The 23,697-nt window shown below is 37.7% G+C and overlaps 2 protein-coding genes across 2 annotated transcripts; both read right to left on the reverse strand.

Annotated features, from left to right (window-relative positions):
* Positions 1–1,074: 1,074 nt before the first annotated feature.
* Positions 1,075–13,593, reverse strand: stim2a (tromal interaction molecule 2a). The gene is made up of 12 exons (XM_056771032.1): positions 12,603–13,593; positions 11,668–11,798; positions 9,976–10,090; positions 9,381–9,492; positions 8,906–9,021; positions 8,272–8,449; positions 8,017–8,194; positions 7,780–7,941; positions 7,484–7,584; positions 6,645–6,883; positions 5,744–5,927; positions 1,075–5,142 (listed from the first exon to the last, which is right to left on the reverse strand). The coding sequence occupies exons 1-12, from the start codon at positions 12,718–12,720 to the stop codon at positions 3,855–3,857; spliced, it is 2,922 nt and encodes a 973-aa protein (XP_056627010.1). The 5' UTR covers positions 12,721–13,593; the 3' UTR covers positions 1,075–3,854.
* A 1,078-nt stretch (positions 13,594–14,671) lies between these two features.
* rbpja (recombination signal binding protein for immunoglobulin kappa J region a) lies at positions 14,672–22,366 on the reverse strand. The gene is made up of 11 exons (XM_056771058.1): positions 22,193–22,366; positions 21,452–21,490; positions 21,264–21,359; positions 20,851–21,016; positions 20,583–20,757; positions 20,318–20,455; positions 19,435–19,547; positions 19,106–19,246; positions 18,770–18,925; positions 18,554–18,657; positions 14,672–17,820 (listed from the first exon to the last, which is right to left on the reverse strand). Exons 1-11 carry the CDS (start codon positions 22,210–22,212, stop codon positions 17,487–17,489), a joined length of 1,482 nt encoding a protein of 493 aa, XP_056627036.1. The 5' UTR covers positions 22,213–22,366; the 3' UTR covers positions 14,672–17,486.
* Between the last annotated feature and the right edge of the window lie 1,331 nt (positions 22,367–23,697).

A 23,697-nucleotide genomic window follows, 5' to 3' on the forward strand; every position in this document is an offset into this window, starting at 1 on the left:
ATTAAAAATGTAATATTTACAGTGGTTTCAATTGTTGGAATATAACAGCAGACATCCTAAATTAAAAAATTATGCATATGATTAAAGGTGTTATTGTTTATGATTTGTCCTATTAATTGAGTTGTAATTTTGCAATACTTTAGTACTCAATTTACTGATATGTTCAGCTTTACTAACACACAAAATAGCAAATCTACAAGCAGACACTACGACCATTGGAAACAATTGCGGTTTGAGTACACATCTAAAAACATCAAAGGACAAAACTGTGAACAACACTAAATCTTTAAGCATACAGGAAAACCCCTTTAAATAGCATTTAAGGTTAGACTTAAATTAGAAAGAGTGAGGAAATTCAGAATTAGACCTTGGGCCATCTGTATAAAACACACATTAGCATTATTTTGGTCAGGAACCGCCCTGTCAGACAAGAAGGAGGCCTCTGACCTATATGTAAACAACAAACCCCAAGAGTTGGCGTTTTGTATACGTGATATTTAGTGTCAGGTATGAAATCAGTGCTATCTGAAAAAATGATCTGCCATGTGCTAAAGTGTAACATGAAAATATTACCACAACTGTCTCTTACGAGACAAAGAAGCGGGTGGAGGTTATATAATGTGGTCTCTTCGATCAAATGGAGTAAGGCCATTTTATTTGTGCAACTCTTGAAAATAAGATAACTACAGGCTGTCTTACAACAAAATTATATATATTTTTCAGACCATCTTTTGGACAATACCGAAAATAAGTAAAAGGCCCTGTACTTTAATCTTAAAATTAACCCAAAAGATCAAAAGATTCTGTGACTCTTGACCTATTATTTAAAAAGCACTTGCCCGAAACCACTTAGATGCTTACATTGTGGTGTGTGTGCTTTTACTCTATTAATATGCTAAGTAAGGTAGCATGACCCCGAAATTTGTGCTTATTTTAAAAGACAGTTTTACATCTAATTATGAAATATAAAAATGTAATTTGTAGAAATGTCTTTTTTATTTTATAGATATATATATATATTATACACATCACATTAAAAAGCACTTATGCTGCCCATATTGCTGTACAATAAAACCAAATAAATAAAATACTTCCATCGTCAAGAAATTCAATGTAAATAAGTAAATCAGACAAATTCACAGTAAACACAGAGACAGCCTGCCAGAGAAATGTCAAATAACACAAAGTTAAAATAAATACAAATTCCATCACTTCCCTTTCATTCTTTATCAACACACAAGCTAAACTAATCACTGTACTCTTCCATGGATAAAAGTGTCTGTCGCATGCATGAACGTATAAATACAATTTAACAATGATTTATTTGAAATAATAATATATGCATTAATAATTAGGGTTGGGAATCAAATAAAATACAAATTCTAGAATAGGAATCGAAAGGTTAGGAATTGGATACTATTTGTAAAATAAAAAAATTAATTCCTCTTATCAATTCCTGTGTGCACATTTTCAGAAAATCTGTGATCATATATCATGAGCACTGTTTTGTGCACAAATACACATAGTATCCATGTTTTGTACAATTTATTACTATATGTACATAGATTTATGCAGACCTGTCTATAAGATGACTAAATGACCATACAGGTTGATTTCTAAATGTTTTACTTCAATTTGGAATCAAAACTGTGAGTTTATAAGAATCCGAATAGATAAGCGGAATTGGAACTAAATAAATTCAAATTATACCCAAATGGATGTATATTTTTAGATGCAAATATTACTGATTTAGTGTTTTATGCAGTATGGCAGTATCAGTCACACTGTTTCTGAAGTCAACAGACTTTTTCTTTGTAGTTGTCGATATTATATGTGACCCTGGATCACAAAACCACTCAAGGGTCAATTGTTGAGGTTAGGATAGGGCAGTATTTGGCCGAGATACAATCATATAAAAATCTTGAAAAAGGTTCTCAACCTTCATGTCCCTGTTTAAAAACATTCCGAGGACCACCTTTCCAACTATGATAATGTGAACACATAATATTCAAAAAGTACAATGTTATACCCTGCTGTTAATCTGTTATGCCACAGTAGCAGACTTAGTAAAGTCAGCCAAATAGATCAAAACATTGGGTCTCATTCACTAATAATTGCGTAGATTTTTCGTATTTATACGCACATTTGAAGCTCCCCCCGTTGTCATTTAAGTCAAAGTTACTCCAGGCAACCCAATGTGACGGTGTCTATTAAAATTAAATAAAGGCCTACATCGACGCGACATGAAATACATTATTATTGTTTAAAATATATAATTATCCTGAGATGAAACATGCATTTTGTCTTAGAGAGAGAAGAAGGAAATCGGAAAGAAAGAGACTGGTGATTTATGCGTACGTGTGCTTTCAACTGTTCCCATCTTTCTCTTATAGCCTATTTAGAATACATTTTTCTACAAAAGTTTTTGTGAATCATGATTTGTTCGTGAAAGCGTTCGTACGCAGGTTTCACGCACAAATTTGTGCGTACGCATGCTTAGTGAATGAGACCCACTGATTTACAAACCTTTTATCAAACCAATAACAAATGAAAAATACAACAGCAGATCAAGGCTAATATATATGTAACAGGTCAGACACAGAAGAGGTGAGCATTCTATTCATTAGCACTTATAAAACTAATTTAATGTATTCTGCGTCGTATTTTCTCACCACATACTTTCTTTGACGCTTTTGCTTGCACAGAATTTTATTTTCAGAGAACGACCCATTTCACAGTAACATCGTTTACTGTAACATAATATATATTTGAATTTCGCAACACCATTGTGACGTATTTTGTGTTGCGACATTCAAATATATATATTTTTTTGGTAATGCATCTTGACTCCACTTTAGTGTTTCTTTAATATGTTAATGCATAAGAATAATTAAATCATTAGAAAATAACAAAATGTTTCAATTTAAAAAGTGGTATGATACCACTGTCTATACGCCCACCAGATGGCGCTCCGAGGCCAACCAAAGGGTTGAGAATCACTGGCTTATTAGAAACAAGTTTGTTTTAACACGCTCTATTGGCTTTTCGCTTTGATGGTGTAGTGCAGAGTAGATGATGAACTGAGTAAACTGAAATTCTAAGCTTTACATAGATACCAAACTTAAGTGGGTTATTTCCAAATAACCCACTTAAGCGAGTGATGTTTGTAGGCCTGTTTCCTGACATTTTTGTTCGCGATTTTGCTGCTCCACTCACAAAAATTGTATTTATACAGACGGTAGAAAATTAAGTCAATATCTTAATGGAACATGATTTTTACTTAATATCTATAGGATTTTTGGGATTAAAGAAAAATCTATAATTTTGAACCAAACAATGCATTGTTGGCTATTGCTACATAATAACCGTGCTACTTACAGTATGACTGGTTTTGTGGTCCAGGATCACATATTACATTTTGGGAGCTATTGCACTTCTATTTGATTTTTTCAGTGCAAACCAAGTAAATCAAGTCAATAAAAATAAAATGAGGCATGTTGTGACTGCTATAATCTAATATGCAACAATCTCACAGTTTATCCAAGCAAAAATGTTTCATATATCATCAACAATTATTGAAAAATAAAAAGCTAAAATTACAATCCTTAAGAAACCCACAAAAAGGGAAAATGTGCATTTATCATCTCTTTTTGACAACTTTTCTGAAAAAAAAAACTATGCAGCAAACCATCCTTGAATCCTACCTAGAAGTGCAGCTTGATAGAGTCCCACATGCTGTATCCTCTGAGCTAAGTCCCAGTCTGAGTCGATTGAAAATCCTAAAATCAAGTTGAAAATCCTGCAAATCTGGGAAAAACTTTTCCAAAAAGTCATGGTTTGCCTTTGCAGAAATGTTACTCTTTTTCCTTCTCTTTCTTCTTCTTAAACAAATTCTTGAGCATCGAAGACTTCTTGCCCTTGTCTTTGCTGCTGGATTCCCAAGAAGATAAACTTGCTGAGGAACCTTCATATCCCAGAAGGCTTTGAGAAGAACCAGACACTCCGGCACCATATCCGAGATCACCAGCAGCAGGGGTAACTGCGTTCTCATAGGACTTTTCTAGAATGCCGTCATACACCAGTGTGCTGAGTGTTTCTGAGGCCGGTTTCAAGACCATCAAGGAACTAACAGTGATGTCTGGTGGGCCAGGTGGTCCAGGGTTCGTAACTGGTTCAGTAGACAAACCCAACACCTCTCTCTGTATTTTACCAACTGGCAAATCCACAGGGTTATCTATCTTTATACTGCGTTGGACTCTTTGAGTCTCCATGTGCACATCCCTGCTCTCTTTAATGGATCTACCTCTTTGATTTTCTAATGATGAGTCAAACTCATCACCCGTCGTTTTCCTTAAGGCCGTTTTCATAGAAATGTCTTTTCTTACGGTTTCAGGGGACACATCAAAGTCATCCTGCGGCATCATTCTTGGAGGGATATCTTTGGCCGGATCTGTTCTGCCAAACATCTTTAATTTTTTAGAGCTTTCGATGGAACTTTCATAAGCTGAATCGAAAGAGTTTTCCCGAAACATTCTTCCTCGTTGGATGTTTGAAAAATCAAGATTATCCCTCTGTTTCATGGAAGCGCTCATTAAAACATCAGAATACCGATTCGCACTTGTGATGTCTGTGTCAACGTCACTTTTTGGAATCGCTCTACAAATACTGTCCCCCATTTGATCTTTTCTCTCTCTGAATGACCGTTGTTGTCTATGATCAATATTTATTGATGTTGTCGGGGAATATAACTTTTCTGTGGAGTAAAACCTTTTAGTTGAATCTATTGACAAATCTCTGGGTAATTTCCTTGAACTGACCATACTTTCAGTATCTGCTCTACCTGTCAGTTCCTTAGGAAAGTCCACAGTGGTCTCTAACTCTTCTCTTGATGTCTTTCTTAATGGAGTATTAGTGTCCAGTTCCTCTCTTGATACTTTCCTCATCATCAAAGACTCGTCCATCTCCTCCTGAGAGATCTTGCGTGAGGGAATATCCTCTTGTTCTTCCAGGGAGATGTTTCGGGACATTTTTTCAGATAAACCCTCTCTGTATTTTCTTCGAGGTGGAACATCCAGGCCGGTGTACATTCTGCTGATGGACGAACCAATGGACTCTGTATCTGAGGATGTGTCCATGGACTCCCTGTTGGAGAGAGAGAATTCAATTAAAATTGTTCTTGGTTTTCATGTATCTCAACTGGTTGATTATTTTTTACAAAAACTAGGCCTGTACATGCAAAAATCCACAATAGCGGTTATTAATTAAATAAAAATTAAATAAATAAATGGTGTCTAAGTGAAAATTCATCATTAATTTAATTCATTTGGTGTTTTCTTTTGTGGCCAATTCATCATATGTGACCCTGGACAACAAAACCAGTCTTAAGGGTCAATTGAGATGAAAGCTCAGATGAAATATTTACATCATCTGAAAGCTGAAGAAATAAGCTTCTATTGATATATGGTTTTTTAAGGATAGGACACTATCTGTTGGGACAAAAACTTTTTACAAAGATGGGAGAAATTTTGAGAAATTTGCCTTTGAAGTTGTTAATCTGAGGCACTGTAGCAGGCCATCCACTCACAAAAATGTGAAAATACAAGTGTAGGTAAGCAGAAAGAGAGTTTGTAACCATTGTGGATTTAAGGCAAAATGTTAAATCAGTGCTATACCAGATATGTTGTGACATACCTAATTAAAATAAAAACTTACTTTAATGAGACAAACTGCCATTCTGACTTACTGTTTCACTAGAGGACAGAATTTAATGTGTTCCTCATCTTCGTCTCCATATCGCCGCAGCGGTGAACGAATGGGAATCAGGAGGTCAGGGTCAGGCGACACAATAACAGATGAAGGCACCATGTGCCCAGATCGCCGTGAACGAACCAGAGACCGTGGAGAACATTTCAGAGGTGCAACTGAAACTAAAAAGAAAATGCATGGAAAATGTTTGTCTGTTGCAATAATCCAACATTTCACATTTAAAAAGCGAAGTTCTGACCTTGGAAATAAAAAAGTTAAAGGCTTTGTAAAATTTGCCAATTATTAAAGTGTGTTTTTATAACTGAGGGTCTTTAATACATATTCAGCCACTGATAAAAGCAGACAATTCAAATTATTTTCATGAATTTAGTATGTACAGTATAGTTCTGTTTCGTTCTGTGAATGAACAATATTTCTTCCAAATTGCAAATAAAAATGTTGTTCTTTCAGAAAATTAAAAGTAGAGAAACAGGTCAAAATAATAAAAATATATATACAGTATTTTTCAGACCTCAAATACTACAAAAAAAACAACAGTAATATTTGTACTGGTATCATGGAAACGTTTAAGATTATTGTTTTCAACTTTTGAATATTTATAATGAAAGTTCATGTTCATGTGTCTCGTCATGCTGTCAGTCTTTCACATTGCTGTTGGATGAATTTAAGTCACTCCTGAGGTTTGATTTTGTTGAAATTCAACAGACACTGGACTGGCCACACTACTATCTGGAAACACCAGTTAGATGAAATTTGGAATGGTCACTTAATTTTTTCCACAATTACGACTGTATATATTGTTACGGTATGTTGACAGACAGACAGCAAGATGGCTAGCTTTCTAGCAAGATAAAAAGCCAGACAGACAAAGAACCAACCAGGAATCTGTGGTATAATCTGGGACATTTCCTCCTCCATGTCTTCCACCGCCATTGGCACTTGATAGGACTGCATGGCAGCCCGGGGCATCAGCATCAAGTTGGAGTCTGGGTACAGAGTAGCGGTGAGATTGGACAGGCCAGTATTGTTCATCAAAGGAAATCCACACAAGTTCTCTATCTGCTGCCACCTGTGCAGACGCTCCCGAAGACAAGCAGTCACCTCAGCTAGTGCATTCCTAAAAGACGTGTTCAATTAAAATAGCATTAGATAACAACATATCAAGTGTCATTCACAAATAGTCTAATCTTTAACAGTTATCAACCAACTACCTCCACGACACTTTTTAAAGGGATAGTTCATCAAGACACAAAAATTCTGTCGTTATAATAATAATAAATTTTACCGTTTTGGAAACTATTCAGCTGATCTTCGGGTCTGGCGATAGCACTTTAGCATAGCTTAGCATAGATCATTAAATCATGTTAGGGAGCAAACTTTCTTGATTATTAGGCCAGAATGGGAGTAAAGTTCCTAATCATATCAGTCTAGAAAATTGCAACTTTTCATTTTCCGCTGATCTTAGCAAACGATATAAGTATAGAAGACAACAGTCAAGTTTTAAATAGGAAAAATATTGAAACTCTTTGGTCACTTTTGAACGCGATGCTACTGGTCTAATTGGATTCAATGATCTACGATAAACTATGCTAATGTGCTATCGCCAGACCCGGAGATCAGCTGAATAGATTCCAAAACAGTAAAACTCAAGTTATTAACTCTGGGTGAGTTGGAGAACGAGCCTAGTTCCAAAAAAGTGGAGTGTTCCTTTAATTACTTTGCCTCCAGGATTCTCTGATCCACTTGATCCAATGAAGAGCTGTGTGCCACATGTAGAGTACCCAGCAAAGAGCTCCGTTTCTTCTTTATCTTCTCAGCCTGTGCAAAAATGCCATATGATAAATGAACTGGAAAATGCTGAATAACTAACTGTAACCATTTATTCAAATACCCATTTCTTCTGAAATAAATGTGATTTTAATTTATTCATTTTTTTAAATAAAAGGCATGTAACGTAATTCATGCTATGGAATTAATCTAAGACTGCGTATGACTCATACATCTTTGCACTACCTCCTCTTTAGCTGTGTTGAGTTGTTGTTCTGCACTGTGCTTCTTGACGTTGTAGTATTGCAACTCCACCTCATGGGTGAGCTGTAGCCACAGCTGCAGAGATTCAGGGATGGACCACAGGAACTGCATGTCTTTCTCCGCCCTCATCAGCGCGCCACGCATCTGTGCGACGAAACCCGTGAGGTGAGCTGCGGGGCATTGAGGGTTCAAGTCTTATTGTGAGATTATCAACTTTACCTGGTCAAGCTCCTCTTCTGCGTACCAAAGGCGGCTGAGCTCGCTTACGGCTCCCGCGCGGAGTTTGTGGAGGCGGTTGGCCTCTTCCTGAGCTCCCTGAATCTCGTCTTTCATCTTTTCCTCAAGATTCTTCTTCTCTACCACCACTGTGCGCTTCTCCTCCTGGGCTTTCTCCAACCTTTTGAACATCCATGAGTTAGAAAAAACAATGCATGTTCCAAACAGGAAAATATACCAAATGTGTACAGTACTTACTGCTCCTGTAAGTCTGTGAGGCTTTGTTCTGCTCTCTGCAAGCTTTCCAGGTCCTTCATCATCTTCGAAATATGTTCCTTAGATGTTTTATTCTGGGTTTTCGCAAACAAGCATCCGCCAATTCCCATCACCACTGACACAATAAGAATCAGGTCTTTCATCCAATTGTGTGGAGGACCTTTAACACAGTGGGCGGAGCTATTAATCAAACAGCCAATGAAACATTATAAGAAGTGTGTTTACACTGCATGCTTGGGACATTTAGAGACTGCATTTTGAGGATTAATTCCGTTCAGTGTGCAACCCTCGAGTGCATTGATATTTAATTTCATGTGCGCTCAAAATACAAACGTCAGTTAGAGCTAAATTTGTTACTGACATTTAAGGAGCCAGGGCCATTTGAATCAAATTCGATCGTTCAAACTTCAGCTATTGAATTTTGTTTTGAAGCACGTTCAATAAATTCAGTCACTTTGACAAGACAGCGTAGAACACACACACGCTGCCCAAAAAAAAATTAAGCTTGAATGCACTCTAAAAGTCACTTTGTATAAAAGCATCAGCCAAATGCATAAATATAGCTTCATGTTGAATGTAAAAGTTTGATGTGAATGCGTAAGATGTATATGCATACGTGTGGGAGGTCCAAACAGCACCACATCCAGAGCTTTGAGTTTGAGTTTTTGTTTGTGCTGCTGGTCGTGGATCTTCAGGTGAGTGCTCATAAACGATGGTTCATTGGCAGCAATCCTGTTACCACAAATCAAGCAAGATTAGGATTTGGAATAATAAGCATTTGGCTTAAGGACCTTGAATGCACGGACCTGTATAAAGCATCCACTTACTTACGTCATCACTATATGTCAATAATTGACTTAGAAAACATTTAACATTACTGTATAATATGAAGTAAAAATCATCTTTTCAAATATGTTTTTATTATTAATTGGTCTGACCATTTTTGTAGAGGCTTTTAGATGGTATGTTGTGATGAATGGATTTTGGTTTTAAAAAAACTCAAAATTGCACAATTGTGTCTCTCAGAAGTGTAAACCAATTATATCAAACAGGACTGAATCTTCAGTTCGATCAATGTTGATTTGTCTCACCTGGGCAATGTGTTCCCATTAACACGCAGCTCTTTAAAGTTCTTTTCATATTGAGGCAACTCCACAAACTCCCTCAGCCAGCTCAACACGTTCTCTTGAGTCCAGTTATGAACTGATAAAGAGGAAGAATGCGCAAAAAAGGGACAAATTCATGTTTAACTTATGTTCTACGTTGCCAAGACATAATCTAGACATTTCACATTAATTCACCAGTGATCTCGCTTTCATCGACTCTACTATGAGTGAGCTGTTATGCGACTATGTGACTATTCCTAGATGGCTATTAACAAGTCATTATGTGATGTCATGTGATTTTACTGTGTGTGATAAGGTTAAATGCAGGAATCTCTATCATCACAACCCTCTTGGATGAGTGGTGAAATGTTTTGGGCTGTAAAGAAATGCATCCGACGCAACCCTTAATTTTCAGACATATGACCGCCAACAGTTGTTATAGCTGAATAATGCCAAAGTCATAGGTTTGATTCCAAGAGAATTCACATAATGTTGTCTTGGTTGCGCTTTAACTTTTATATAAACTACTTTAGATCATAGCATTTGCCAAATATTCAAACACAAATGTACAACATCCCACCCTCCGAGGATTTCCAGCTTCTCCAGAGCTCCTCCAAAGTGATGTGCTGGTCTTCTTGATGGAGTTTACTGTGCTTGTTTGCCTGCTGTTGCTGTTGCATGTCTTCTATGATGAACTACGGTAAAGATCAAACAGAAGATGCATAAACTGCACAGTATCTTTTTTCAATAAAGCATTTAGCTTGATATGAAAAAATACTTTTATAAGCTAACCTTACTTTTTCCAAAGGATAAAAGGTGAACATATTTAAATTAACTTATGTATAGAAGACCCCCCCCCCAAACAAACAGACACTCATAAACACATGTGTTTAAAATAGAGGCTGAGTTAACGTGCAACATGAAAGTGGCTGTTGTGTTTGTCCCCCAGAGATCACCTACGTTACTGTGATATCACATACCAGCCAGTGGTGCTTATTTGAGGGGTTTTTTGAAACGTCAAAGCATCTAAATTATACACAGTTGTGCTCAAATGTTTACAAACCCCTTGCAGAATCTGGAGAAAGCTGAAACATTTGGAAGAATAAGAGGATTTTGTAGGTTTATTTTTAATTTAGTCCTGGCCTGAGCAAGTTATTTCACTAAAGAAATGTTAACATAAAGTTCACACTAAAGAATAATAACAACAGAATTTCTCAAAATTAGACTGTCCACTGATCTTCAAAACAAACACCCAGGTCCTCCACAATTTTAGCTTTTTCAGCATTTCTGGACATTTTACACTTGTCCAGCAGCAACTGTATGATGTTGAGATTGCTCTTTTTACATTGAGGACAATCAAGAGACTCATACACAACTATTAGATAGAAACATTCAGTGCTGCCCACAAAGTCAACACCATTCATTTAAAGTCAGGTGGGTGTATAACCTCTGAAAATGGTTTTGACTTTAAATGAATGGTGTTGACTTTGTGGGAAACAGCAAATATTGTGGAGGACCTGGGTGATTGTTTTGAAGATCAGTGGACAGTCTAATTTTTAGAAATTTTGTTATTATTCTTTAGTGTGAACTTTATGTTAACATTTCTTTAGTGAAATAACTTGCTCAGGGCAGGACTAAATTAAAAATAAACCTTCAAAAATCCTCTTATTCTTCAAAATGTTTCAGCTTTTTCCAGATTCTGCAAGGGGTATGTAAACTTTTGAGCACAACTGTATCTACAGCAGTGAGGGAAAGAAACTCAATGCCAGACAGGCAGATCTCCCAATGGACATTGCTGAGAAACCCATCCCCATCGTGTTATGTCCCCTCAGTGCCAAGCTTGAAAAGTTTGTCTTAGGTACTAAATGGAAACATGTGTTTCTAAATTGACCAACAGGCTGTGCACAGGAGCCTATAAGGGTGCTTTGCAACAACACTCACACTTAAACGTCCCACATACATAACAAAGTGTTAAAAGCTAAGTCCGTTATTCAAGAGTTGACTTAACAAACACTGCTTTGCTTCAATGTGTCGCTCCATCAGATGTTGGAATTTGAGGCATCTTTGACCAATAAATGGCTTTTGTTGAAATCATTAACTTTGTATTGGCACCTAGTGTATTATTGCTCCTGTATGACATATCTCGTATTGCTCCCTAAACTCTTTGTAAGTCGCTTTGGATAAAAGCGTCGGCTAAATGTATAAATGTAAATGAAAAGATGCAGGATGCACATTGGGGTGTGAGCAATCTTTTTGTGTGATGGTTGATTACCTCAACGCTCTCCTCCACCTCAATACCTCCATCCTGATCATCATCCATCTCTCTGTGGATGTGCTGGAGAGCCTCCATACTGAAGCGGTCAGCCTCGGTCATACACGGTGGGCTCACTTGCAGACATGGATCTGTGGTGAAAAGGCACACATAGGTTTAAACAGGAGTCAAATAATCGTTAAACATTTGCAATGGTAGCTCAACTGGTAAAGCATGGTGCTTGCAACATCAAGGTCATGAGTTTGTTTCTCAGGGAGCATGTGGACTAAAATGATGTGTATCACATTGCCCTGTGAGATACTTTGGATGAATGTATCTGAAAAATGCATATTGTATGCATTTACGTAAATCATTGTGTTACTATTAACAGTATGGCCATTTACTAAAAGGTAAGGCAACATTTTCTTCTTAAAGAAACAATAATGTTTTATAATCTTTATTGTTATTATAATTGTCTTTAAAAACAGCTTTATTTGTTTTACTGAGAAAAAAATAGGCATGCTGTTTAGTCTCACACATTTCAAAGGAAATCTGTACCAAACTGATTTTCAGAATATAAAAATCTTCAAGCACAACTTCAATACTTACATTTTGATTGATTTGGCGTCATGCTTTAATCTAAAGCCATTTACAATGCATTTTATGTATTTAGGTAAACATTTTATCAATGTCTTGTGTTCTGTGATCTAACCCTACAGTACACGAATGTAAAGTTTTTATATACAGTTTTTACACAATCCTCATATAATTATAAATAAAGATTATTTAACAGTGGGACTATTATTATAAACACAATTTTTTTAAATGTGTAGAAAAAGCAAGAAGAATCTGTTTTCAATATAGAGGCTATGAATGGAAAAAAGTTGCGTTCGCAATCATAGAAGTCGCCATCTTTTTGTGAAGAATTAAGAAAGATTTATGGCGTGCACACATGCCTGTTGTGGTCTCAGTTGCGTCCTTGTACAGTCCAGTGTAGTGCGGTTCGTCACTGGAGGTGTCGCAGCTGACCAGGCCGCGAAGGACGAGCAACGCGGTGAGGCAGAAGATGTGCATGACAGTATTTAAGCGCCAGTGCTGTCTATGACTTCAGATGATCCAAAGAACAGATGCACAACCAGCAGGTTATGTGATAGTGATGCTATAAACAGCTACAGCTTTAGGAAAAATCTTATTGCTCAAGTATATCCACAGGTTAGAGTAGGTTATATATCTCAAATAAATTACATAAACGAAAAATAAAAAACAGCAGATGTTGGGTAATGAAACAGTTTTTAAATAAACCTCTCTTCTTCTATGGTGCTAATATTAACGCACACAGCATCAAAACAATATTTTATAAACACAATTCAAGCAAAATAAATTGTTTCGCTGTCAAAAGCATTGTTTGCTTTAAACTAAAAAACACAACGCAAAAAAAATACTCCGTTAAGTGTAAGGTTATAAACACTGAAGGTAACCGCGTTTCCTTATAAAAGTAGATCCGTTTGAAAGAAGTTCTTTATGCGATAGTCCTCTCTGGATAATGTGTCTCCATAACAGTGTTGCGGTGATTAAATGTCACCAAACTTTGTGTTCCTGTAGTTTGCGTGAGTCTTTCACACTGCCAAAGGCGGATTTACAAATCCCTGCTGAGACTGGCTCACGAATATGAATTACAATATTGTGACGTCTGTAAAGGAGGCGTAACAATTTGTTGACGGTAAGACGTTAGCGCATAAATATTAAGGCTAATATTGTAAAAGCGACATTAATCCATTTATCTTTGGTGAAACCACAAAACTATAATTGATGTTAATTAAAAAACAGATTTGTTTGGACGCTAAACAAATCGAATAAGCAACGTTGATATTTCTGAATTAATATTAATGAGCCACGGTGTAGCCAATGGAACAGATCGAGAATCCTAACACGCTGTGGTACCGGTTCTCAATCATAGAGGGCGCTGTAAACACTACCAACTAGACCATAGATCTTGTTGATGAAAAGAGCACGTTTGTACAATTATTGGCCGAACGGCTTCATATCCGCCGAAAATATTCAATGCTCCTGTTAACTCGATTTTAACAACTCTCATTTGCATGCACACACACACGCAATATCCCCAGCCTCGGGGTTAAATTTAGAGCCCTATCAGATTATCTGTTGAGGACTCGTACACCCCAGAAAGAGCAACAGAAAATGTTTCGAGTTACACCTCAAGGGCCACATGACCTAAAAATATAACCGCGGCTTCAGTGAGAGGATTCCAGAGGCTAACGCCGACTGACAGGTGTCTGTCATTGAAATTCAGGCCACACGCGCTTCAAAGTCAATCTGAAAAAATAACGACCTCATGTTTGCCCCTGGTGGTCACCCTTTGTTTATAATTATGTTGAAGGAGTTAAATGTTAGAAGACAAAATCCTTTACCTGATTTAAAAAAATAGGCTATGGTGAGCTGTGCCACTTCTCATCTACGCGGTCAATGAGGAAAATAGCATTTCATGAACAAATAATATTATAGAATGGCATCTGTAGCATAACATGTATAATATATTACAACTGTAAAGCCGCCAAGTTAGCTTTTCAACAGTGATTATTTTTATTTTTAGATGATATAGCTGTCTACTGAAGTGACCTCTATGCAAGGGATACTGTAAGCTCGTCTATTAGGCTCCCTATTTATGTTCTTACAACTGACACTTTTTCGATATTTTTAACTAATAGATCATAACATTTTTCTGTGGTTACGACAGCAAGCTATGTTAACGGTCTGACAACTTCCTCTATGTTGTATTTGGTACATCGCTTGAAACGGGACTGAGTCAAGTGCACAGTATTATCCACAACTTGGAGTATCAAGTTGATATTGCTACTTTTGGAAAAAAATACATTTGTAAAAGTGATAGGACACAAAAAAGTACCAAAACCATATTGACATTCTTTTTCTTGTGTACTATGTTTAACCTCCAATTTATAAGGCAACATGTATTAAACTTTCTGCAGAGACATTCAAATAAATGAACAACAGGAGACTTTTTGCATCTATTACAGTGTTTAGTGATCCATTCCAAAAGCAACAGATACACTGGCCCTTTAAGAGTTAGACAGCACCAATACAGTTCAAATTTGCAAGAGTTAATGCACTCAATACCAGCGCGGCTGGCAGCCGCCTGGCAAAGGCTGGTAACTTTCAAACAAAAAACAATTACTTGCGATTTTTGAGAAAACAGCCATTCTCTTCTAGACAAAAATGACAAAGATAACAGTGATCCAATACACTAGTTTCCGCTCAATGAAGGTAAAGTGGCATGGGTGGGATGACAGGTTAGATATCTAACTTGAAAGACAGAAATGATGAAACAACACGGTTTAAAATGAACCAGTTCCTCTGTGACCAGACCATTCTGGAAGACATGGCATCAAAAGATAACACTGAAACCCGACCTGGAATGGTTATATGACCTTCACAATTTGACCTACTGAGATATGGCAGTTTTCATTGATGTATATTCTTATCCGATTGAGGAATCTATTGAAAACAGCTCACAGCATGTACTAAGAACAGGGTGTGGGGTAATCTCTCCTCAAACATAGAAGACATATAATATTAACATATAAACATTAATATTACATAATATATCGCCATAGGATATTAACAGATTTAGATTTCTCAATATTAGCCATGGAAGATCTCACAAATCAAAACCCCGGAGGAAAGACTTTTGCTCCTCCTGTACAATGACAAAAGTTACAAAATGAAGCCCAGAGAACCATCTCCAAAGCACATTCTTCGTTTATGAAAGCTTCTCATAAAATGATGGTGATGCATATAGAGGTGGGTGTACATAAAAACGCTGACTAAAAAAAAAGACGTCTGCACAGACTCTTGAGATGACATAACGTTGTGCTCTGTGACCTCAACGTAAAAGGCATACAAACCCTCGTGCCCTCTTTACAAAAGTTCGTAACATGTAGTGTTATATCTTACCACAATATCCTATAAAAATGAACCAGTAGTGGTTTTAAGGCCTCATTTTCAGTTTGCTTTAGACTACAGCTATTAGGGAAATAAACATTTGGTACTATACATTTTATACAGAGCGTAACTGGTTAAAAAGGTCAAAAAATGAAAGAAAGCTGATGACACCCCAATAAAACAGTTCAGTCGAAAGGACACATTTGTCTCACAAAACCAAAATGAATAACAAACACGATTGTGTTTATCTTATGAGCTAAACCAAATCTTCACGGCGCAATGCGATAAGTGCTTTTCCAGTTGTTTCCATTAAGTTTCCCACCGATAAGCCAGTTGCCTCAAAGCATGTGCTCCTTTAATTTTTGCAGGATCCAAATACGCTTGACTTCAAAATTTGTACTCTCCTTTTCTCAGTTCTCTAAAGGTACCAATACACTTCAAGCGAAATGGAAGAATGGAAATTTGTCCAAAATAAGCACAGGCCGCCTTTGTATTGCGTTCCTTATTAAAGGCCTTGGTGGCGACAACAAAGATTCTTATCAATTTCAGTTTCATTAGATCCACATCATTGATAGGTAACCAAAACAGCTGACAACTGTTGCTTTGGCTAGGGCTATACAAAAAATTCCCTCCACATGGTAAAAAAAACTTGTCACAGTTGCCTGATATCTATAGTCGTAGTCTAGCTGACATCAAAAATTCATCAGCAGAAATGATTTCAGAACTAAATGAACGCGAAGCAGCAGTTACCCTACACGTCTATTTTAGTATGATACTAAAAATAATATACAGGACACTGATGGCAAGAACAAGACTAGTACTGACCTTACCTACCACAGTCTTTTGAGTTTCAGTTGCTACAAGACGCATTTTAACCAAAATTAACCCATTTCTTGGACATCATAAAGGTAATCATTACATTGACTATTGTTACTCAAGCTGCCAATGAAAAAAGGCCAGAGGTTAGTGGCTATTTGGGACTGATGGGTATGATATGGCACTTAAGGCCAAATGGAGAAGTCAGTTAAAGCTTTTGTGTTGAAAACTTGATATGAAAGCAACTTTCTCCCAATTATGCAAAAATGGCATCAATATTATACCTCAGTTTAGTGAAAATAAAGTAGGGAACAAACCCAATATACATGACATAAAAATATTATTACAAAAGAGAAGAGGGTCTGGTAAAACTCCAGAAGACTTAAGGCATTTGCCAAGACATGAAAAGGCAGCTATGAGTTCAAGCTTTCAAAATGCATGAACACTTTTCCTTCCGAGCACAAATGCTCACAAGAAATATACAAAACTATTTGGTAACAAACGTTTACTATGTGTTATAAAACTGAAAAAGGTGAAAAATGTACCTTAGCTAAAGCTTATAAAATTATATATCAATAAAAATAACAATAATAATAATAATTATATTCCTTGGTCCGTAAAAACTATATTACTATGATACCTTTTCCTCCGAGCCGAAACGGTGCATTAAGCCCTTTAATAGAAAACAAAATCTCCCAAAGCCATTTTCTTCTTGCACTAACACAGAAGTGGCTTTGTTATAAAAAAGTTTTTTGATTGTTTTTTGTTTTCATGCAAGGCTAATGCATTGATCCTGTGGCATGTTGCTCCGCAGCACGAATTAGTTCAGTTGCCACGTCCTAAGGAAACAAGGAAAAAGAACCGCAGCCAGGAGCCGCAACAAAGAAAACCCCAAAGAGAGATCAGAAAAGAGGGACCGTTGTTTGTTTTGGCCACCCATTCCATGAAGTCCTATCTCTCTAAGTGGCACCAAGTATCCGATATTTGTGATCCTAATTCCGGGAATCTTAAGAGTCTGCATTTGCCGCACACAATGAATTCCCAGGTTAGGATACAGACATAGCCGAGGAAGAGGATGAAGACGAAGACACGCTCCCGGCTGCGGCGTATCCCCCCTGGCCATCGACACCCGACTGCAGCAGCAGACTGGAAGAAACAGATGGTGAGGAGTTGCTGTTGGCTCGCAGTATGGCTCCGGCGGCGCTGCAGTGTGGCCGTGGCCCGGGTTCTGGAGTATACGTGAATGTCAGAGCCGTGGAGTAGATGATGCCATCGTTACGGACCAGAGTCACAGGAACCTGCACCGGCTGCCGAACCCAACGCCATCCTTCGCGGAACGCAGAGATGTCGGGGACCACGCAGAGTACGCTCTCTCCACACCTGCAGCAAACACATCATTTTTCATGGATTGAAAACAATAAGCAGTGATGTCAAAAACTGCTAATTTCTTTCTTATTTAGTTTTTTAACAAAATGTGCAGAATCTTAATCTTAACGGTACAACAACAATGCTGTTGCTTGATGACGCTGTGAAGGAGCGTGGAATGCTGGGATCGGTTGTCTTCAACTCCACCACTGATGCCCACCAATCAGACAGGAACAAGAAATCATGTTAGCGGATGAGGTAAAGTTTGATAAATGTTGCGAATAATAGTAGTCCGTAAATAAGGGACAGCTCGAAAAAAGCTAGTAGATTGCTAGACGCTGTATTCATGCTGTTTCTACGTCATGAATTGGGAAACGCGGATGATGTCATTGACAGGCAACTGGACAGCCCCGTATCACATAAGAATGACGATTTACAAGTAGTTGGAAACATTTGAGATATTGTTAGTACTCAGCAAAACAAAATATATAACACTAGCCTAGTGGTTTTTGGATATTTTACTGCAAAATTCTTACAAACTGCACCTTTAATGTTTAATTTATGGCATGTTGTAACTAAACTGTCCATTTCAATGTTACATCAAGACAGCTAGGCAGGTAGACAAGCACCAACATGTATATTTCAGCTCCTAGATTGCAGGAATCCATTTATTGCAGATCTGATTCAGCACCAAACTATTTGTTATTTGCTCAACTGTAGAACAATTTGATTGGTTTGTTTGTTTCACCTGTACATAGTGTCTGCCTCCACATCTCCAAACCAGACTCTTAGGTTAGGTGTAAAGTTTTGGCCTGTCAGCTCCAGCATGGCAACATCTCCTCCTCCATTTAGCTGTAACAGAGGGTTTTACAGCTTTATTTTTTATTTGGCATATAAAGTCTGTAATAAATAAAGACCCTGCAAGTGCTTTTTACAGCAAGTTAAATACAGCTGTGCGCATTACCTGTAAACTCTCGACGACAGGCACAGGTGTAACGGGTGAAGGTACAGGGCCCATACCCTCATAGAATGTGTACTCTGCCTTGTCCGTGCTGATGATTGTCCAAGACGCCCCATCATTTATCATTTCTTTGTTGGTTTCTTTTGGACAGGGTGTGGCCTGGAAGTAGATCCAAAAAATATTTTAAGTAGGACCACATCAGATTTCTGGTTGGAGAAATAATTGATTTGGACATTTCACATCAGTTATCTTCCAAGATCTCATATCTGCAAAAACAAAGTCACTCAAGACACAACAAAATTGTAACAGCCGCACAATAACTATCACCAGGTGACTAACCTGAAACTGTATTATCCTCTCCTGTGAAAGGCAGAGGTACATCCGCTCTGTGTCTTTAAGGTAAAAGGCACATTTGTGTAGTTGTGACACAGGATCATCTGCATCCATGAGTGCTGTCTGCTTATCCACCTTTCGAATGATCTGCACGCACGTTTGTCAACATCAACATCCTTATGCAAGCTTTTTGCACAAAATGTACAAACTAATCGTTCCTTAACTGCACCACAAATACTCACTCCACCCAGTCCTACAAAACACACACTCACTCACACAATGATCGCAGTCATCCTGTTTTGTAAGGATGAATGATAATGTAAATAATAGCTTACCAGTCTTGGTAGAGCCATGCCTGTTACAGAGCACACCAGCTTTACAGACTGACCATAATGGATGTAACCATCTCTGACTGTAAACTCTTCACCCTCAGATTCATCATCATCCACTACAGACAAAAGAAACTTGATTGTTACTAATTAGAAAACTTGAAAGACTCGGTTTTGAATGAGAAAAACAGATCAATATGTCCTGCATTTCTTTCCTTCATTATATATGACAAACAATACAGTAAATTTAATAGACTTAATAGAAAGGGAAGGTGGCGAGATAAATACTGACTCACAGGTGAACAGGACAGATCCACAAAAAACAAACCAGATGAAATGTTGAATGAATAACCAGGTTTGCAAACCAATCAAATTAATGTTGTCAGGCAAGTTGACAGTTACACTTAAACTATCAGCTTGTTAGAAATGCGAGATCTTTGATAGTCGAGTTCAAGGTCCCATAATCCCCTTTGTAAAGATTTTTCAAATTTTCAGAAAAAGTTGTCCTTTATCATTAAATCTAGTGTGCTGTTGTTTTAAACACTTGTTTTTCCTCAAATCATTATGTGTTAGGTAAGAATACGATACTCAAATATTGACCAGGATTCATTTAGGCATGCAATGTGATCACTTACAAATGATCAAGTTCAACGGAATGCATTGAAGGTTATGAAAAGCTTGTACTGCTAGTGTCATTTTACTAAATGTAACTGCACTTAAGCCATATTGTTAAACAACCAAAATAACCTGTTTTGGAAAAGCAGACTATGCTTCCAGACAAGCAAATTATCAGTTTTACATGTCAAAAGATATACCTCAAAAAACAATGCGGTTGCTTTTAAATATAATGCATGAAATTTCTAAAGAACAAGTGTGGTGAATGTCTTACATAGATGAATGAAAAAGGCTCCCCACTGTTGCGAACTAGCGTGGAAGTTTCCACCCTCCACGTGAAGGTATCGCGTACTGACCGTTTGAGATCGCAAGCGGTTAAAAAGAGCCACCTTGGTCCCAGAAGCTATGCACACTAGGACAGAGAAAGATTCATCACTTAAAGTGGGGCATACTGATATAATGCTCTGATCATAATTCTAAAGCCTCATAATTTATCAGGTTTATTATTCAAAAGCAAATGTTGAATTCTTTTGACTCACGGTCTGCGTTCTTCAGCGACTGTTTCTTTTTGGAAGGTTTGGAGATGACCTTGATACGTTTGCTGAGGAAGACTCCGATGTCTGCACTATTGCCGTAGAACATCTTGACTGACAACATGAAGTGCTTCCGTTTGTCCGAGTCAGAAATGTATAACGTTTTTGCTGTACAAAAGTTCTGCAAAGGATAATGTAATGATGACAGGCCCTTTTGTGTTTGAAAAAATTTGTCATTTTAGGGAACAGTTACTGTCTGAATTGAAATCTGCACCTTGCCCTCCAAGTTGAGCTGCTGCATCTCCTGTTCGCTGTTTCCAATACCAATAAAGGCGCAAGGCTGAGACTCCTGCTCTGAACATCCCTCCCGTTCCATCTGCTCCTTCTTTTTCTTCCAGCCACAACCCATCAGGTACACACATGGCGGAGGACAGAAGAATCTAATACAAACCCGAACCAGATTTAATTTTAAATCTTTACTTTTAAGCATTTTACAGATACTTTTATTCAAATGCTTTTATCAAGGCATTTAAATTCGTAAATGTTATTAGTATGTGTGTCCAGTGGGATCGAACCCATGACCTCTGATAACCCAATGCCAACTGATACAAACTGATGAAATAATTTAAACCACAATGTCATGTGATATGAGAAAAAAACAAATTAAGATATAAAAGTCAACATTACCTTTTTTCATTTCCATATGATTTCTGGGCGACTTTTGCATGCAGTATGAGAACGGTCTGATCTCCTCTCTCCTTCAAGTAGTTGCGCATCGCCTCTCTGAGTGATAAAGATAGAAAAGAAAAAGTTAATTTATACTTTTCTCATTTTTCAATTTCATAAACAAAATACACAATTTACAATGCAATTACCTCGTCAAACGCTTTGGCTGAGGAAGCTCCCCAAATTTCCTACAAAACAAAAGTCACTGGCTGTTACCGTTTGCTCAATCACAAACACATAGTTTCCAGTCAGTCCCAAATATTGTTTATGTAGTGAGCGTACTTTGTCACATCCCAAAAGTTATAAACCCCTCAAAAGTTGAAAATGACACTAATATTTCTTAAAAATGGAAAGAATTTCCTGTACACTTTTTCAAAGCTATGTGTAGTGTGAGTCGACAGTTTTCAAATGAAATAAAAACAAAGTTTAGGTTCGCTCTAAAAGCTCACGGTCTCAGTTTTGATACTTGACTGGCTAACTTGGGTTGGCTAACATTTGCTAAAGTGCTCTCCCTTGTACATTAACTCACGAGTTGGCTACATTTTCATCTTCTTTGGAGGATAAAAGTGCTTTAAAGTTTTAAGCTATACTCTCTCCGTCTCCACTGTAAACACGGCAAAACATTAACTCTCCACAGCATTAACTGTTTACGAGAAACTGATAAAAATATATCAGCTAAATAAAAGCTACGCGGCTAACTGAATAAAAGAGCCCATGGCTAAACCCCCTCAAAACCGGACAAAAGTTATCCGCAACCGGCCGCCAGCGCACGAACACACGGCCAGGCGTATGAAAAATTAAACCAAAACGAATTAACTCGATTAAACCGCCGAAGCTCATTTTATCCGTGACTTTTCAGCGCCCCGTCCGTTGAAAATTTCACAGCTTACCCTGTCACAACAGGCGCCATCTTCACCAAGTCTCTCTTTTAACGCCAACAATCGCGAGATTTCCCCCGCTTGCGCCACACAACAACAGACCGCACCGATGGGGGAGGGGCAGGCGGGGGTAGCGGTGAGAAAAAAAGGGGGTGAGAGAGGCGAGGGAGACACCGGCGTGGGAAAGTTTCGAAGTCTCGCGAGAGTCCCTCGAAGCTTACCGAGGGAGCTATGAAGGCCGGTTCCGTGTTATCGCGAGAGTGTGTTGCGGATGACTGCCAGCCAAGCGCGTGTGAAAGTTCTCACGATGGGGATGATCGAGGCCGCACCTTTAAGCGCGGGCCGTGAGAAAAGATTTCTAGAAGGACGGAAGCATGAAGACAAGGGCACCGACACTAGGAAATAGCGATCTAACTGCGAGCAGCTGTAAAGGATGTAATTATTTAAAGTCTCACTAAATTTTAGGAAAATTATAGGTTTCGGTTTCGCCCTTTTCCATTGCATGAAGTAATAGAGCACTGCATGTTATTGTAACCTGTATGTGGGAAGAATGCAATAACACTTATATTACTGTAAACTGCTCTGGCATCACCAGATGGTGGTATTGCTTCACGGTAGAAATGTAGGTATGTCAAATCGCTTGCTCTGTAGCCCAGCAAAGCAGAATTAGATTGGTGATGTTTCAGGGCTGCATTATTATTTTATGTTATTGTCGTATAGGTTTGGATTAAAGTGACCCTAGACCGGGCTGGTTCTAGACTGGCTCGAATGTGGTGGCAATCATATCTTCCAGTTGGGCAGATATACTCATTTTTCAGTGATTAAATTGACATATCATTATTTAATATAAAAAACAAATAGGGCTATTTATTCTTTTAATATTTTATTGTCAGCTAGATATTTTAAGAGGGGTCCAAGACGAATCCAAATTTGGACTTTGGCTTTTAGTCCACAATCACCAGTGTGTACACTAGTTGAGAAAAGTTCGTTTTTCTCTCTAAAACGAGTAAGTCACCTTGAGTATTTTTCTAAAAAAACAACAAGCTCATTGATTTTCCAACATTTACATTTACATTTAGGCATTTGGCAGACGCTTTTATCCAAAGCAACTTACATTGCTTTTATCCTATACATTTTACATAGGTATTTGCAATCCCCTGGGCTCGAACCCACAACCTTGCTCTTACCACTGAGCAACCGGAAAGCAACATAATAAATACAGAAAACAGAACAACAGACTGCATTCATTCATTTATTTATTTAGAAATTAGATGTTATTTATTAGAATGAACTTACTCGTTGTATAAATACCATGCACTGTGCTGTGTTTTAACTTTTCTGTTTTTCCTGTTTGCCCCTGTAAAGCTGCTTTGAAACAATACACATTGTGAAAAGCGCTATATAAATAAACTTGAATTGAATTGAATTGAACACCACAGAAAACTCCCTTTGTTAAGTAAAATCACTGTTTTGTATTATGCAGACAATGTTTTTCATTTTAAGTTAGTATCAACGTA

This window comes from Triplophysa dalaica, chromosome 2 (genome assembly GCF_015846415.1).
Source record: "Triplophysa dalaica isolate WHDGS20190420 chromosome 2, ASM1584641v1, whole genome shotgun sequence".
NCBI classification, from domain to species: Eukaryota; Metazoa; Chordata; class Actinopteri; order Cypriniformes; family Nemacheilidae; genus Triplophysa; species Triplophysa dalaica.

Bases quoted from the DNA above. Each gene is read 5' to 3' on its own strand.
- stim2a (XM_056771032.1), bottom strand. From the start codon at position 12,720: ATGCACATCTTCTGCCTCACCGCGTTGCTCGTCCTTCGCGGCCTGGTC. The intron at 8,450-8,905 runs GTATGCATATAC...ACTGTGTTAAAG, and splicing joins GCTGTTTGGACCTCCCACAC to GTCCTCCACACAATTGGATG. The intron at 5,928-6,644 runs GTTGGTTCTTTG...TTTTCTTTTTAG, and splicing joins GATTATACCACAGATTCCTG to TTTCAGTTGCACCTCTGAAA.
- rbpja (XM_056771058.1), bottom strand. From the start codon at position 22,212: ATGGCGCCTGTTGTGACAGG. The intron at 20,758-20,850 runs GTGCAGATTTCA...TATCCTTTGCAG, and splicing joins AGCTCAACTTGGAGGGCAAG to AACTTTTGTACAGCAAAAAC. The intron at 19,247-19,434 runs GTAAGCTATTAT...ACGTGCGTGCAG, and splicing joins GCATGGCTCTACCAAGACTG to ATCATTCGAAAGGTGGATAA.